Below are 13,134 nucleotides of genomic sequence, written 5' to 3' on the forward strand. Positions count from 1 at the left end.
CGCCAGAGAATCCCAGGCGGGCTCCGGCATTCTCCCTGGGTCGATCGCCCACCTGTCGATCTCCTCCCACGTAGTGTAATCCAGATTTTTCTCCTGCTTCCGTGCTGCCTCCTCATACCGCCGCCTCTCGGCTTTAGCTGCCTCCAGCTCTTCACGACCATACTAAACAAATACAAAAACAACGGAAAACAGGTCAGGAACGTGACAAATGTGTACCTAACCATAAACATCAATGCCTTTCTCAAAATCAATACACAGAAGTATATTTTTTTAAACCTGCATATTTAGTTAAAAGAAATTCATGTTAGCAGGCAATATTAAACTAGGGAAATTGTGTCACTTCTCTTGCGTTCATTGCACGCAGGGTATATGCAACAGTTTGGGCCGCCTGGCTCATTGCGAACTAATTTGCCAGAATTTTACGTAATTATGACATAACATTGAAGGTTGTGCAATGTAACAGCAATATTTAGACTTATGGATGCCACCCGTTAGATAAAATACGGAACGGTTCCGTATTTCACTGAAACAATAAACGTTTTGTTTTCGAAATGATAGTTTCCGGATTTGACCATATTAATTACCTAAGGCTCGTATTTCTGTGTGTTATTATATTATATTTAAGTCTATGATTTGATAGAGCAGTCTGACTGGGCGGTGGTAGGCAGCAGCAGGCTCGTAAGCATTCATTCAAACAGCACTTTACTGCGTTTGCCAGCAGCTCTTCGCAATGCTTCAAGCATTGCGCTGTTTATGACTTCAAGCTTATCTACTCCCGAGATTAGGCTGGCAATACTAAAGTACCTATTAGAACATCAAATAGTCAAAGGTATATGAAATACAAATGGTATAGAGAGAAATAGTCCTATAATAACTACAACCTAAAACTTCTTACCTGGGAATATTTGACCTTTATTTATTTAACTAGGCAAGTCAGTTAAGAACAAATTCTTATTATTCTTATATTGAAGACTCATGTTAAAAGGAACCACCAGCTTTCATATGTTCTCATGTTCTGAGCAAGGAACTTAAACGTTAGCTTTTTTACATGGCACATATTGCATTTTTACTTTCTTCTCCAACACTTTGTTTTTGCATTATTTAAACCAAATTGAACGTTTCATTATTTATTTGAGACTAAATTGATTTTATTGATGTATTATATTAAGTTCAAATAAAAGTGTTCATTCAGTGTTGTTGTAGTTGTCATTATTACATACACATCGGTATCGGCTTTTTTTGGTCCTCCAATAAATCGGTATCGGTATCAGCGTTGAAAAATCATAATTGGTCGACCTCTATGTTGGAGTGGCCATCACAAAGCCCTGACCTCAATCCTATAGAAACTTTGTGGGAGGAACTGAAAAAGCGTGTGAGAGCAAGGAGGCCTACAAACCTGACTCCGTTACACCAGCTCTGTCAGGTGGAATGGGCCAAAATTCACCCAACTATTGTGGGAAGCTTGTGGAAGGCTACCCAAAACGTTTGACCCAAGTTAAACAATTTAAAGGCAATGCTACCAAATACTAATTGAGTGTATGTACAATTCTGACCCACTGGGAATGTGATGAAAGAAATAAAAGCTGAAAGAAATAATTATCTCTACTATTATTCTGACATTTCACATACTTAAAATAAAGTGGTGACCTAACTGATTTAAGACAGTGAATCTTTACTAGGATTAAATGTCAGAAATGGTGAAAAACATTAGTCCGCATAGCTGGTCATATTAGGATGCTTTGGTGTAATTACTTGTTGTTAAGCCTAAGTACTTAGTAATAACATAATAATACCAAGACAAAGTCAGTGTGCTTTGTTTGTTAGTGGAATCTGGAATCCCCTTCTCAGAGTGACTCATGGGGTTCCGTGTAGTAATGGAGCAGAATGTAGAACCTAGAACCGTGCCGGCTACACAGCGCTGGTATTGTGTAGCCGATTGTGGTGACAACCAGAGAGGAGATATATTATCTAGCTACTGTGTAAGTAACAGTGTGAACACATGTATTGATCTTATACAATGTAGGCTTACTTCATCAGGGGTGAATGTAATGGAAAATTAATGTAGAAACTAGTACCATGCCCGACTTGGGTTGGGCGATGTCTGGATATGACATCGTCCCGTTGTCCTGTTCAAACAGCGTTGATATACGATGGTATCGTGAACATTTTTTTATTTGGGGGGGATGCGGTTTTGTGCGGAGATGTCAATTGGCGGGAAGAACACAGTATAAAGGATGTCTTTACATATCTTGGACCTGCCTGTCCAAAGACAGCTATGGTGGTTACAGACAGTGTTGTCATGGCCATGGCTATTGCTGGAGCTGTGTCTCTCTGATAGCAGAGGTCTGGTTGAAGACCCTCTGACCGATGGGGTTACTAGGTCACAAAAGATGGCTTGAGAGCGAGGAAGAGAGAGAGAGAGCAGTCTGTGTCCAGACAGGCGACCCTAGCTGTCACTCAAAGGGGTCATTGTCATGGCAGCGGTGTTAAATCAACGTTGAGTCTTATTGTGTTTGACGATCGTATAGAACCCTGTCTGTCATCATCTGTCCTGCTGGCCACACGCGTGGATGCTCTGTCAGGTGCCTACTGTCATCCAATTTTTGCCAAAACATCAGCAAGCTTAGTGCCAGCTCCATTCAGATCCTCTGACACGGGTGACGATCGAGCCAGAGAGGAGCAGTGGGGAGGGGAGATGAAGAGTAGAATTGAGGGGAAAGACTCGACAAACAAAACACAGAAAAGCGCTAGCGAGAGATCAAGTACAATAAACATACATAGTATTTATTGTCCCCTGAAACTCATTCAGTATTGGGACACTGTAGCAGTACACACAGAAGTTGTTGTTCAACTCCAGTCAAGCTCCTTGATAACCCTCACCTTTCTCTCAGCTCTCGCTCTCTCTCAGATCTGTCGCTCTGTCGCTCCCCCCCTCTCTCGTGCTTTGTCGCTTCTCTTTCTCTCTCGCTCCCCCTCTCTCTTGCTCTCTCTCTCCCTAAAGCGTGTAGCGCATAAAAATTGTCTGTCCTCGGTTGCAACACTCACTACCAAGTTCCAAAAAGCCTCCGGAAGCAATGTCAGCACAAGAACTGTTCGTCGGGAGCTTCATGAAATGGGTTTCCATGGCCGAGCAGCTGCACACAAGCCTAAGGTCACCATGCGCAATGCCAAGCGTCGGCTGGAGTGGTGTAAAGCTTGCGGCCATTGAACTCTGGAGCAGTGGAAACGCGTTCTCTGGAATGATGAATCACACTTCACCATCTGGAAGTCCGACAGATGAATCTGGGTTTGGCGGATGCCAGGAGAATGCTACCTGCTCCAATGCATAGTGCCAAATGTAAAGTTTGGTGGGGGAGTAATAATGGTCTGGGCCTGTTTTTAATGGTTCGGGCTAGACCCCTTAGTTCAAGTGAAGGTAAATCTTAACATTACAGTATACAATGACATTCTAGACAATTCTGTGCTTCCAACTTTGTGGCAACAGTTTGGGGAAGGCCCTTTCCTATTTCAGCATGACAATGCCTCTGTGCACAAAGAGAGGTCCGTACAGAAATGGTTCGTTGAGCTTGATGTGGAAGAACTTGACTGGCCTGCACAGAGCCCTGACCTCAACCCCATCGAACACCTTTTAGATGAATTGGAACACTGACTACGAGCCCGACCTCACTAATGCTCGTGGCTGAATGGAAGCAAGTCCACGCAGCGATGTTCCAACATCTAGTGGAAAGCTTTCCCAGAAGAATGGAGGCTGTTATAGCAGCAAAGGGGGAGGGGGGGGGGGGGGGGGCAATATTCATGCCCATGATTTTGGAATGAGATGTTCGACGAGCATGTGTCAACATACTTTTGGTCATGCAGTGTATGTACTAGCTTATATGGAGCAAGTCATTTCTATGTAAAAGGACCCATGAGCACTAAGTTAAGTTTATAGGAGCATATCAAATTTGGTGTCAAATGAGAGCTAAGAGTCTATATGTTTGGGAAATGAAATCATTGCTACATTTTTCAACCATTTTCCAACCTAAAAATGTGGAATTAACAAAGGCTTTGATTTCTGGTCACACAGATGGAAAAGGGTTGTTAAAAAAAACATCTCCTAGAAAAAGTATTAAGGTATTATAAATGCATCAAAATACAATCATGTTGAACATTTCTATTTAGTTTTGCAGATAATGAAAGTTCACAGAAGTAAGAAGTTAAGGTTGACCTACCAATTAGTTACGGTTTTTATTCATAACAATTTTGTTTATTGTACCATGTGCTTTGCATAGAACACCAACAACGCAACTGACCACTGGGACTAGATTCGGGAAGAACAGTAATGAGATTAGCATAGAAAGATTAGACTAGAGACCGAGATATAAAGTTTAGAGATAGTGCTAATGCCGGGCATGTTTATTTTATAATAAAATAAATTGTATTTCTCAACAACAAAATAAAATTCACAATAATAGTATTTCACAGTAAATAAGCTCAGTGTTCACATAATCTATGGATCTATTTCAATACCTCAGGTAAAATCAGTTCTACCTTCTATAGCATCAATTATCACCAGTAAAGTTCAATTCAGAAAACAAAGTGACATTCGAATAAAGATTCAATATTTCACAGTTGAGGGTGATCAGTCCCAACAAACACAGTAAAGCTGTGGAGAATAGTGTATTTAAGTGTCCTTCAAGAAAAGGCCCTCTTGAAGAGATTTTATAATTAATTTTTTTTTTTTTTTTTGTTGTTTAGCAGACACTCTTATCCAGAGCAATTAGGGTTAAGTGCCTTGCTCAAGATAACGTTGACAGACACGTTGACAGATTTTTCACATAGTTGGCTTGGGGATTCGAACCAGCGACCTTTTGGTTACTGGCCCAATGCTCGTAACTGCTAGGCTACCTGCCAACCCATGTCTTCAGATGTCTTCTTTCTTCTGCATGCAATAGAAAATCTTGATCTCTCGCTCGCCTTCCAAGAAGACTCAAACTCCATCAATAACCTGCCCTGGATGTTGAATAAGCAGGCCAAAACTTATCCAATAGCGAATGGTAAGAACATAAAAATTGCACATTTGTTGTACACCATTGTCTATGTTTTTTTTATAAGAGATATCTGAAATAATAAACTTATACATTCGAGTGCATTTGGAAAGTTTTCAGACCCCTTCCCTTTTTCCACATTTTGTTACGTTACAGCCTTATTCTGAAATTGATTTAATATTTATTTCTCCTCTACATACAATACCCCATAATGACAAAGTAAAAACAGGGTTTTAGACATTTTTGCAAATGTATAAAAAAAACTGTATTCAGACCCTTTGCTATGAGACTCGAAATTGAGCTCAGCTGCATCCTGTTTCCATTGATCATCCTTGAGATTTCCGACAACTTGATTGGAGTCCACCTGTGATAAATTTCAATTGATTGGACCTGATTTGGAAAGGCACACACCTGCCTATATAAGGTAAAAGGCACATGACAGCCGCTTGGAGTTTGCCAAAAGGCACCTAAAGACTCTCAGACCATGAGAAACAAGATTCTTTGGTCTGATAAAACCAAGATTGAATTCTTTGATCTGAATGCCAAGTGTCACGTCTAGAGGAAACCTGGCACCATCCCTATGGTGAAGCATGGTGGTGGTAGCATCATGCTGTGGAGATGTTTTTCAGAGGCGGGGACTGGGAGATTAGTCAGGATCGAGGGAAAGATGAGCGGCGCAAAGTACAAACAGATCCTTGATGAAAACCTGCTCCAGAGTGCTCATAACTTCCGATTAAGGCGACGGATCACCTTCCACCAGGACAATGACCCTAAGCACACAGCCAAGACAACGCAGGAGTGGCTTCGGGACAAGTCTCTGATTGTTCTTGAGTGGCCAAGCCAGAGCCCGGACTTGAACCGTCCCCACAGTGACTGTACGTACATACCCCAACCAGAAGCCATGGATTACAGGCAACATTCGCAGTTAAAGGGTAGAACCGCCGCTTTCAAGGTGCAGGACTCTAACCCGGAAGCTTATAAGAAATCCTGCTATGCCCTGCGACGAACTTCAAACAGGCAAAGCGTCAATACAGGGCTAAGATTGAATCATACTACACCGGTTCCGACGCTCATCTTATGTGGCAGGGCTTGCAAACTATTACAGACTACAAAGGGAAGCACAGCCGCGAGCTGCCCAGTGACACGAGCCTACCAGACGAGCTAAATCACTTCTATGCTCGCGTCGAGGCAAGCAACACTGAAACATGCATGAGAGCATCAGCTGTTCCGGACGACTGTGTGATCACGCTCTCTGTAGCCGACGTGAGTAAGACCTTTGAACCGGTCAACATTCACAAGGCTGCGGGGCTTCATTCATGAAAAATAAAACTCACCAAGTAAATGGTCCATCAACCCATTCAACCGCTTCTCAAGACGATGCGATGAACGGACCATCAATTGTCAGTGTTTCTCTGAAGATATGTCTAGGTTTTATTTCTAACTTTAGCGCAGTTTCCTGACTTCCCAAGCAGGAGAAAGTTTGTCATAAAAATGCCGCTTCCTCTAGAAGGCTTGCTCGAGATTGCAACGATTGAACTGTCAAAGGCGGGACCTAAAGGATTTGTGCACTTTTGATTGGCTGATATTCTAGTTGGTCGTTTCACTCACATTTCACATGGTTTTAACCCATTTGTTGACCTGGGTTACATTATGAATTACCACATCGGTAACAGAGTTGCCAAAGAAATCAGTAACAGAATGACTTCAATTGAATTGGCCACATCGAGAAGTCATAGTAGTCACAAACCACTGTTGCAGTAGAGCGCAGTACAGTACAGTAGAGAACAGAAAAGTAGTGTATAGTTCAGTAACGTAGAGTACACATGAGTAAAGTACAATATAATACTACTCTACTGGACTTTTCTGTACTGTATTCTACTGTATGGAAATATACTCTTTTCTTCTTTGTAGTCTACTGTACTGAACTATACTTTTCTCTACTGTACTCTACTGTACTGTATTGTGATGTATTGTGAAACAGAGACATCTATAATTGGTACAGATTTGTTCTGGTCTGGACCAACCAAAATGTGGTCTTGTTTGGGGTGGAGCTCATTAGAATAATAGCCAGTGTGTAGAATAATACCCCAGTATGCAAAAGAGGATATTACATTTTCCTACCTTTGTGTACCTATTCAGGATGCATCCCCATGAAGAGACTGACATTCATAATTATGCATTTCTGTATTGTACAGATCAGGGACCCATGATGTCATTCTGTTACCGGGTGTTAATCCACTTCACTTACTGTAGTTTAATAACCAAAATAGATTTTTTTTTCAACTCAAAGGGTCATATCATAGCTGACACACCATTCTTTCTGCAGACATCTTTTAGTCTTAACTCGGAGTAGATGTGTAAGTGTTTTTGGATGACGTGGTCATGTAAAAAAAAACGTAGGGAGATTTTACTGTCATTCCGTTACTAAACTTTGCATCTGCACTGTTCGTCAAGTTAATGTTTTAGTAAAATGTCCGGTGGAAATTGTTAAAAGTAGACTTCTGCATATAGGTGTATGGTTTGTTAAACTTTGCAGTCAATGGTTTTGGCTTGTCATACATTTTAAAGTGAGTCTCCGCGTCACTCTGTTACCTTGGGATTGGCCCGGCATGCACTATATGTGGTGATGCTGTTATGTTTGAGGTGCAAGATAAATTTCCTGAAAGGGACACAGTGAAATAATAGTTGTGTGCCTAGTGGCAAGTTTACGTACCACATATTTGTCGCATAAGGCCCGGTCTTAATGAGCTGCTTAACCTACTTCTACTCTCTGCTTACATCCTCTTCTTCCTCCTCTCCCTCCTTTACCCTGCTTTTCTTAGTCTTTCCCCTAACCCCTCCTATCCCCACTGTCCATGCCAGACAAACTGCAAAAACTTTTGCATACAGCTGGAACTATCAGTTTGTCCATCTGGGGTAATCATGGTTAACTATGTGTGTGACCACAGACTGTAGGGTGTGTGTGTGTGTGTGTGTACCGTAAGCCAGGTGGTTTGATAAAAAGAGGCAGAGAGACAGAATATCATCCTAGTCTCCTGCAGGGACTTTACATTTAGACATTGGGTAAAGAATGTTGCCACGGCAACAAATCCGAATTAGTGCTTGAATGGGTCTAATTCTTTGGCCTTAACCCAGTGGATCTGGAGCCCAGTTCTCTGCACGGCCTACTTACTCATGGGAGCAGGGATCACATCCAACTCTCCAGGGCTCCAGACTAGTTCACGGAGCCAAGCCATGGAAAGGGGACAGAATGGCATGGGGGGACGCGAACAAGGACGGGATGGGTTAGAAACTGCCATCAAAACTCTAGTCAAATTCATTAATTTACTCCGGTGAAATTCATTCATTCATCCAGTCATTTATTCTTCCGTCCTCCATCCATCCATCCATCCATCCATCCATCCATCCATCCATCCATCCATCCATCCATCCATCCATCCATCCATCCATCCATCCATCCATCCATTCATTCATTCTCCATGGAACACAGTGTGCGCCGAGGCTGAGCTGTACCCTCAACTGTGAGAAACGAGAAGGCTATGAGCTGTTCCGTTGGCAGTGATGACTCCAGAGTCCGACTGACTCCCTCATGTCATCTCCGCTGTCCTAAAATGGCCTTGTGTCATGACTGGAGGAGCTGGCTGTAACATTCTGGAAGAGTTGTCAGAGCTAAATCATGGGGCAATAGAATGCGAAAGAAGGGCAGGAATCGTCACCGACTATCCCTGATCAGCGAATGAACGGGGAGTTATGTGTCAGACAGTGAATAGATGGTAGCTTAATTTAATAGCTCTGCTTTTTCCTTCAAAACAACGTTTTTCCCCCCCCTGCCTTACTCCGTGTTGTATTTGACATCTCTCTCCAGCTCCTGAGTGATGTTTGAGAAGACAAAGGCTTGTAATGGAGAGTGTTAGTCAGACAGACAGACCTTCAGGGCCTAACTCATGTGGCTTCATGTCTCGTATTACTCATCCCCAGTACAGACAGACAAAAAGACACATGTCCATATCTGTAAAAGTGTAGTAGTGTTGTAATCTCCCCCTCACTAAGGTCAGATAGCATTGGCAGGGAGGGAGATCTCTGAATCGGCAGGATGAAAAACAACCCCATTCACTTCTCCCTCACCTCTCTTGCACCAGCATGTCCTTTCTTTTCACTCCCTTCTCTGTCAATTGTTTTCCCTTCACCTCTTTTGCTTTCACTTTCTCTCACACAAATACACTTGACATCTTTCCTCTCTCCCTCTCCCTCTCTCTCTCTCTCTCTCTGTCTCTCTTTCTCGCTGTCTCTCTCTCTCTCTCTCTGTCTCTCTCTGTCTGTCTCTCTCTCTCTCTCTCTCTCTGTCTCTCTGTCTCTCTGTCTCTCTGTCTCTCTGTCTCTCTCTCTGTCTCTCTCTCTCTCACAGACAGACAGACAGACAGACAGACAGACAGACAGACAGACAGACAGACAGACAGACAGACAGAATGGTGATGCAATGTGACTTGAACTGGATGCAGCCTATGCTAGTCCTGTTCTCCATTCTCTCATAAATCCCCTGCTTTACCATCTGCTAACACAGTTCATGGACTGTGCCATCACTCCATCCATCTCTTCAAATACATCACGTTTTTCCAGTGTGGGAAATTCATTAGCCTATTTGACTAATGTCAAAATGATGTATTTTTCCCTGAATGTTGATAGGTTTTTCTTGTTCGCTCCAGTTCACATTAATTCCATCCCCTATGAATAAAACATATATCTCTCCCAATATAATAATAATCATGTTTTTCCACTGTTGAAAATAAGTTACCAGGACTGTTAAACACTGAGTGTACAAAACACTAGGAACACCTTCCTAATATTGAGTTGCACCCCCTTTTGCCCTCAGAACAGCCTCAATTCGCCAGGGCATGGACTCCACAAGTTGTCGATAGCGTTCCACACGGATGCTGGCCCATGTTGACTCCAATGCTTGCCACAGATGTCAAGTTGGATGGATGGCCTTTGGTGCGTTGCAGTTCTTGACACACTCAAACTGGTGCGCCAGGCACCTACTACCATACCCCCGTGCAAAGGCACTTAACATATCTTTCTTTCCCATTCACCCTCTGAGCGGCACACACACACAATTCATGTCTCAATTGTATCAAGGCTTAAAAATCCTCCTTTAACCGGTCTCCTCCCCTTCACCTACACTGATTGAAGTGGATTTAACAGGTGACATCAATAAGGGATCATAGCTTTCACCTGGATTCAGTCTATGTCATGGAAAGAGCAGGTGTTCCTCATTTTTGTTGTACACTCAGTGTATAACTGGTCTAAATGATGTGTGTATGTTTTGGTTCTTCTTCACACTAGATTAGTTCCGTCCCGGAGCTACATGAATGATTATCTCTCCCAATACAATGTTTTTCCAGTGTGGGAAATTCATTAGGCTCTATATTACTGACTCATAAATTAGGCCTGTTTCCTCAAGTGTTGATAGGCTCTTGTGTTCGCTCCAGTCAGTAGCTATAAATCTTGTATCATGCAATGTCTTCTTTTTGTCTTCATTTAAGTATAGATGTGGGATTACTAGGATATTTATCTTGAGGTAGTTTGATGGTTATTATTTTTATAATGAACTCATTTTACTATAGATATGGAGTTAGTATGTATAGCTTGACGTGTGTTTGATGGCTATATTCTCCGTGAAATCTTTAAAAGCAATATTTATTAGGGGACCTGCCCAGGAACATGCCGGGGCCTGCTCAGACCTCACTCGCACAGGGAGTGCTTTTCAAAAGGAGCACACCTTTTGACACGCACCCTTGTATTACAAGATACACTATTTGTCAAGCTTTCTCAAGCACAAGTAGTACTGGCAGTTATTGTCAAAGAAAGACCCACTGTTTACCCTCTGGTTCGCTTTTGAAGGCCTTATATCATATTCCAGGGCTAACCAAGAAGAACTCCCAGCCATATGTATTCTAATACTTTATCGTCCCTCTTTTTTTTGAGAGTGTGTCCTCAGTAGCTTTTCTTCCCTGCCTCTCTGTGTCCGACGTCTCTCTCTGCGTTAATATTCCAGTCAACAAAATAAACTGTGGGACCATTTAACAGTAACGGTGTGTGGGGTATCTTTTTCTCCCCAGGCCTGGTGTGTGTGTGTGTAACTGACTGTCCCCTCTTCTCTCCATCCCCAGGCCTCCCCTTCCCGAGAGCTCCATGGAGAAGATGAAGCGGTTTAGAAGGAGGCTGTCCCAGACTCTGAGAGGGAGTCAGACCATCGATGAGTCTCTGTCTGAGCTGGCTGAACAGATTACTATAGAGGAGAACGGCACCAAAGACAGCGGTGAGGGTGTGTGTGTGGGGGGGGGGGGGGGGGGGGGGGTTGCGTGAGGGAGAGAGTGTATGTGTGAATGTGTGGTTATGTGGATGTAATGTACAGTGCATTTGGAAAGTATTCAGACGCCTTCACTTTTTCCACATTTTGTTACGTTACAGCCTTATTCTGAAATGTATGAAATCGTTTTTTCTCCTTATCAATCAATCAATCAAATGTATTTATAAAGCCCTTCTTACATCAGCTGATATCTCAAAGTGCTGTATAGAAACCCAGCCTAAAACCCCAACAGCAAGCAATGCAGGTGTAGAAGCACGGTGGCTAGAAAGGCCAGAACCTAGGAAGAAACCTAGAGAGGAACCAGGCTATGAGGGGTGGCCTGTCCTCTTCTGGCTGTGCCTATACACAATACCCCATAACGACAAAGCAAAAACAGGGTTTTAGAAATTTTTGCAAATATTCAGACATTTACTCGCACCTTTGGTAGTGATTACAGCCGTGAGTCTTCTTGGGTATGACACTATAAGCTTGGCACACCTGTATTTGGGGAGTTTCTCCCATTTCTTCTCTGCACATCCTCTAAAGCTCTTTCAGGTTGGATGGGGAGCAGGTTTTCATCAAGTATTTTGCTCTGTTCATCTTTCCCTTCATTCCGACTAGTCTCCCAGTCCTTGTCGCTGAAAAACATTGCCACAGTATGATACTGCCACCACCATGCTTCACTGTAGGGATGGTATTGACCAGGTGATGAGCGGTGCCTGGTTTCCTCCAGATGTGATGCTTGGCATTCAGTCCAAAGAGTTCAATCTTGGTTTCATCAGACCAGAGAATCTTGTTTCTCATGGTCTGAGAGTTCTTTAGGTGCCGTTTGGTAAACTCCAAGTGGCCTTCATGTGCCATTTATTGAGGAGTGGCTTCCGTCTGGCCACTCTACCATAAAGGCCTGATTTGGTGGAGTGCTACATAGATGGTTGTCCTCCTGGAAGGTTCTCCCATCTCCACAGAGGAACTCTGGAGCTCTGTCAGAGTGGCTATCGGGTTCTTGGTCACCTCCCTGACCAAGGCCCTTCTCCCCCGATTGCTCAGTTTGGCCCGGCGGCCAGCTCTAGGAAGAGTGTTGATGGTTCCAATCTTGTTCCATTTAAGAATGATGGAGGCCACCGTGATCTTGGGGACCTTCAATGCTGCAGAAATGTTTTGGTACCCTTCCCCAGATCTGTGCTTCGACACAATCCTGTCTCGGAGCTCTACTGATAATTCCTTTGACCTCATGGCTTGGTTTTTGCTCTGACATGCACTGTCAACTAAAGGACCTTTATATAGACAGGTGTGTGCCTTTTCAAATCATGTGCAATCAATCCATTTTGAGTCTCATAGCAAATGAGTTATTAAATAAGTTATTTCAGTTTTCTTTGTCTAAAAACCTGTTTTTGCGTTGTCATTATGGGGTATTGTGTGTAGAGGGATGAGATAAACATGAATAATATGAATTCATTTTAGAATAAGGCTGTGACGTAACAATGTGGGAAAAGTGAAGGGGTCTGAATACTTTGCGAATGTACTGTAAGTCAATGAATAAGACTGTCTGTCTGTGTGTCGTTTGACTGCACACAGCAGATTATTTTTCTCTCTTACATCCGGAACACACACACATCATCAGTGTTGCTTCTTCATGTTAGAGTCCAGTGAAGGTTGTAGCCGGCGAGGCGTCAAAACAAAGATACGGTGACATAGCTGGTTAGTTATCTCTAAGCTTGGGATGGTCTAGCGCCTGGTGTTGACGGTGGCTGCCATGACGTT

At 43.0% G+C, this 13,134-nt stretch overlaps 1 protein-coding gene across 3 annotated transcripts in view; it reads left to right on the forward strand.

The window, feature by feature from the left end:
- The window catches only part of LOC120054183 (cyclin-dependent kinase 17-like), a 49,701-nt gene that overhangs the window by 16,618 nt on the left and 19,949 nt on the right, over positions 1-13,134 (forward strand). For 2 of the 3 annotated variants that reach the window (XM_039001632.1, XM_039001634.1), the window contains exon 2: positions 11,195-11,349. In XM_039001632.1, the coding sequence (XP_038857560.1) occupies positions 11,195-11,349 (155 nt within the window). The remainder of the gene's footprint in view (positions 1-11,194; positions 11,350-13,134) is intronic. The other variant, XM_039001633.1, reaches the window with a different exon arrangement.

Source organism: Salvelinus namaycush, chromosome 9 (assembly GCF_016432855.1).
Source record: "Salvelinus namaycush isolate Seneca chromosome 9, SaNama_1.0, whole genome shotgun sequence".
NCBI classification, from domain to species: domain Eukaryota; kingdom Metazoa; phylum Chordata; class Actinopteri; order Salmoniformes; family Salmonidae; genus Salvelinus; species Salvelinus namaycush.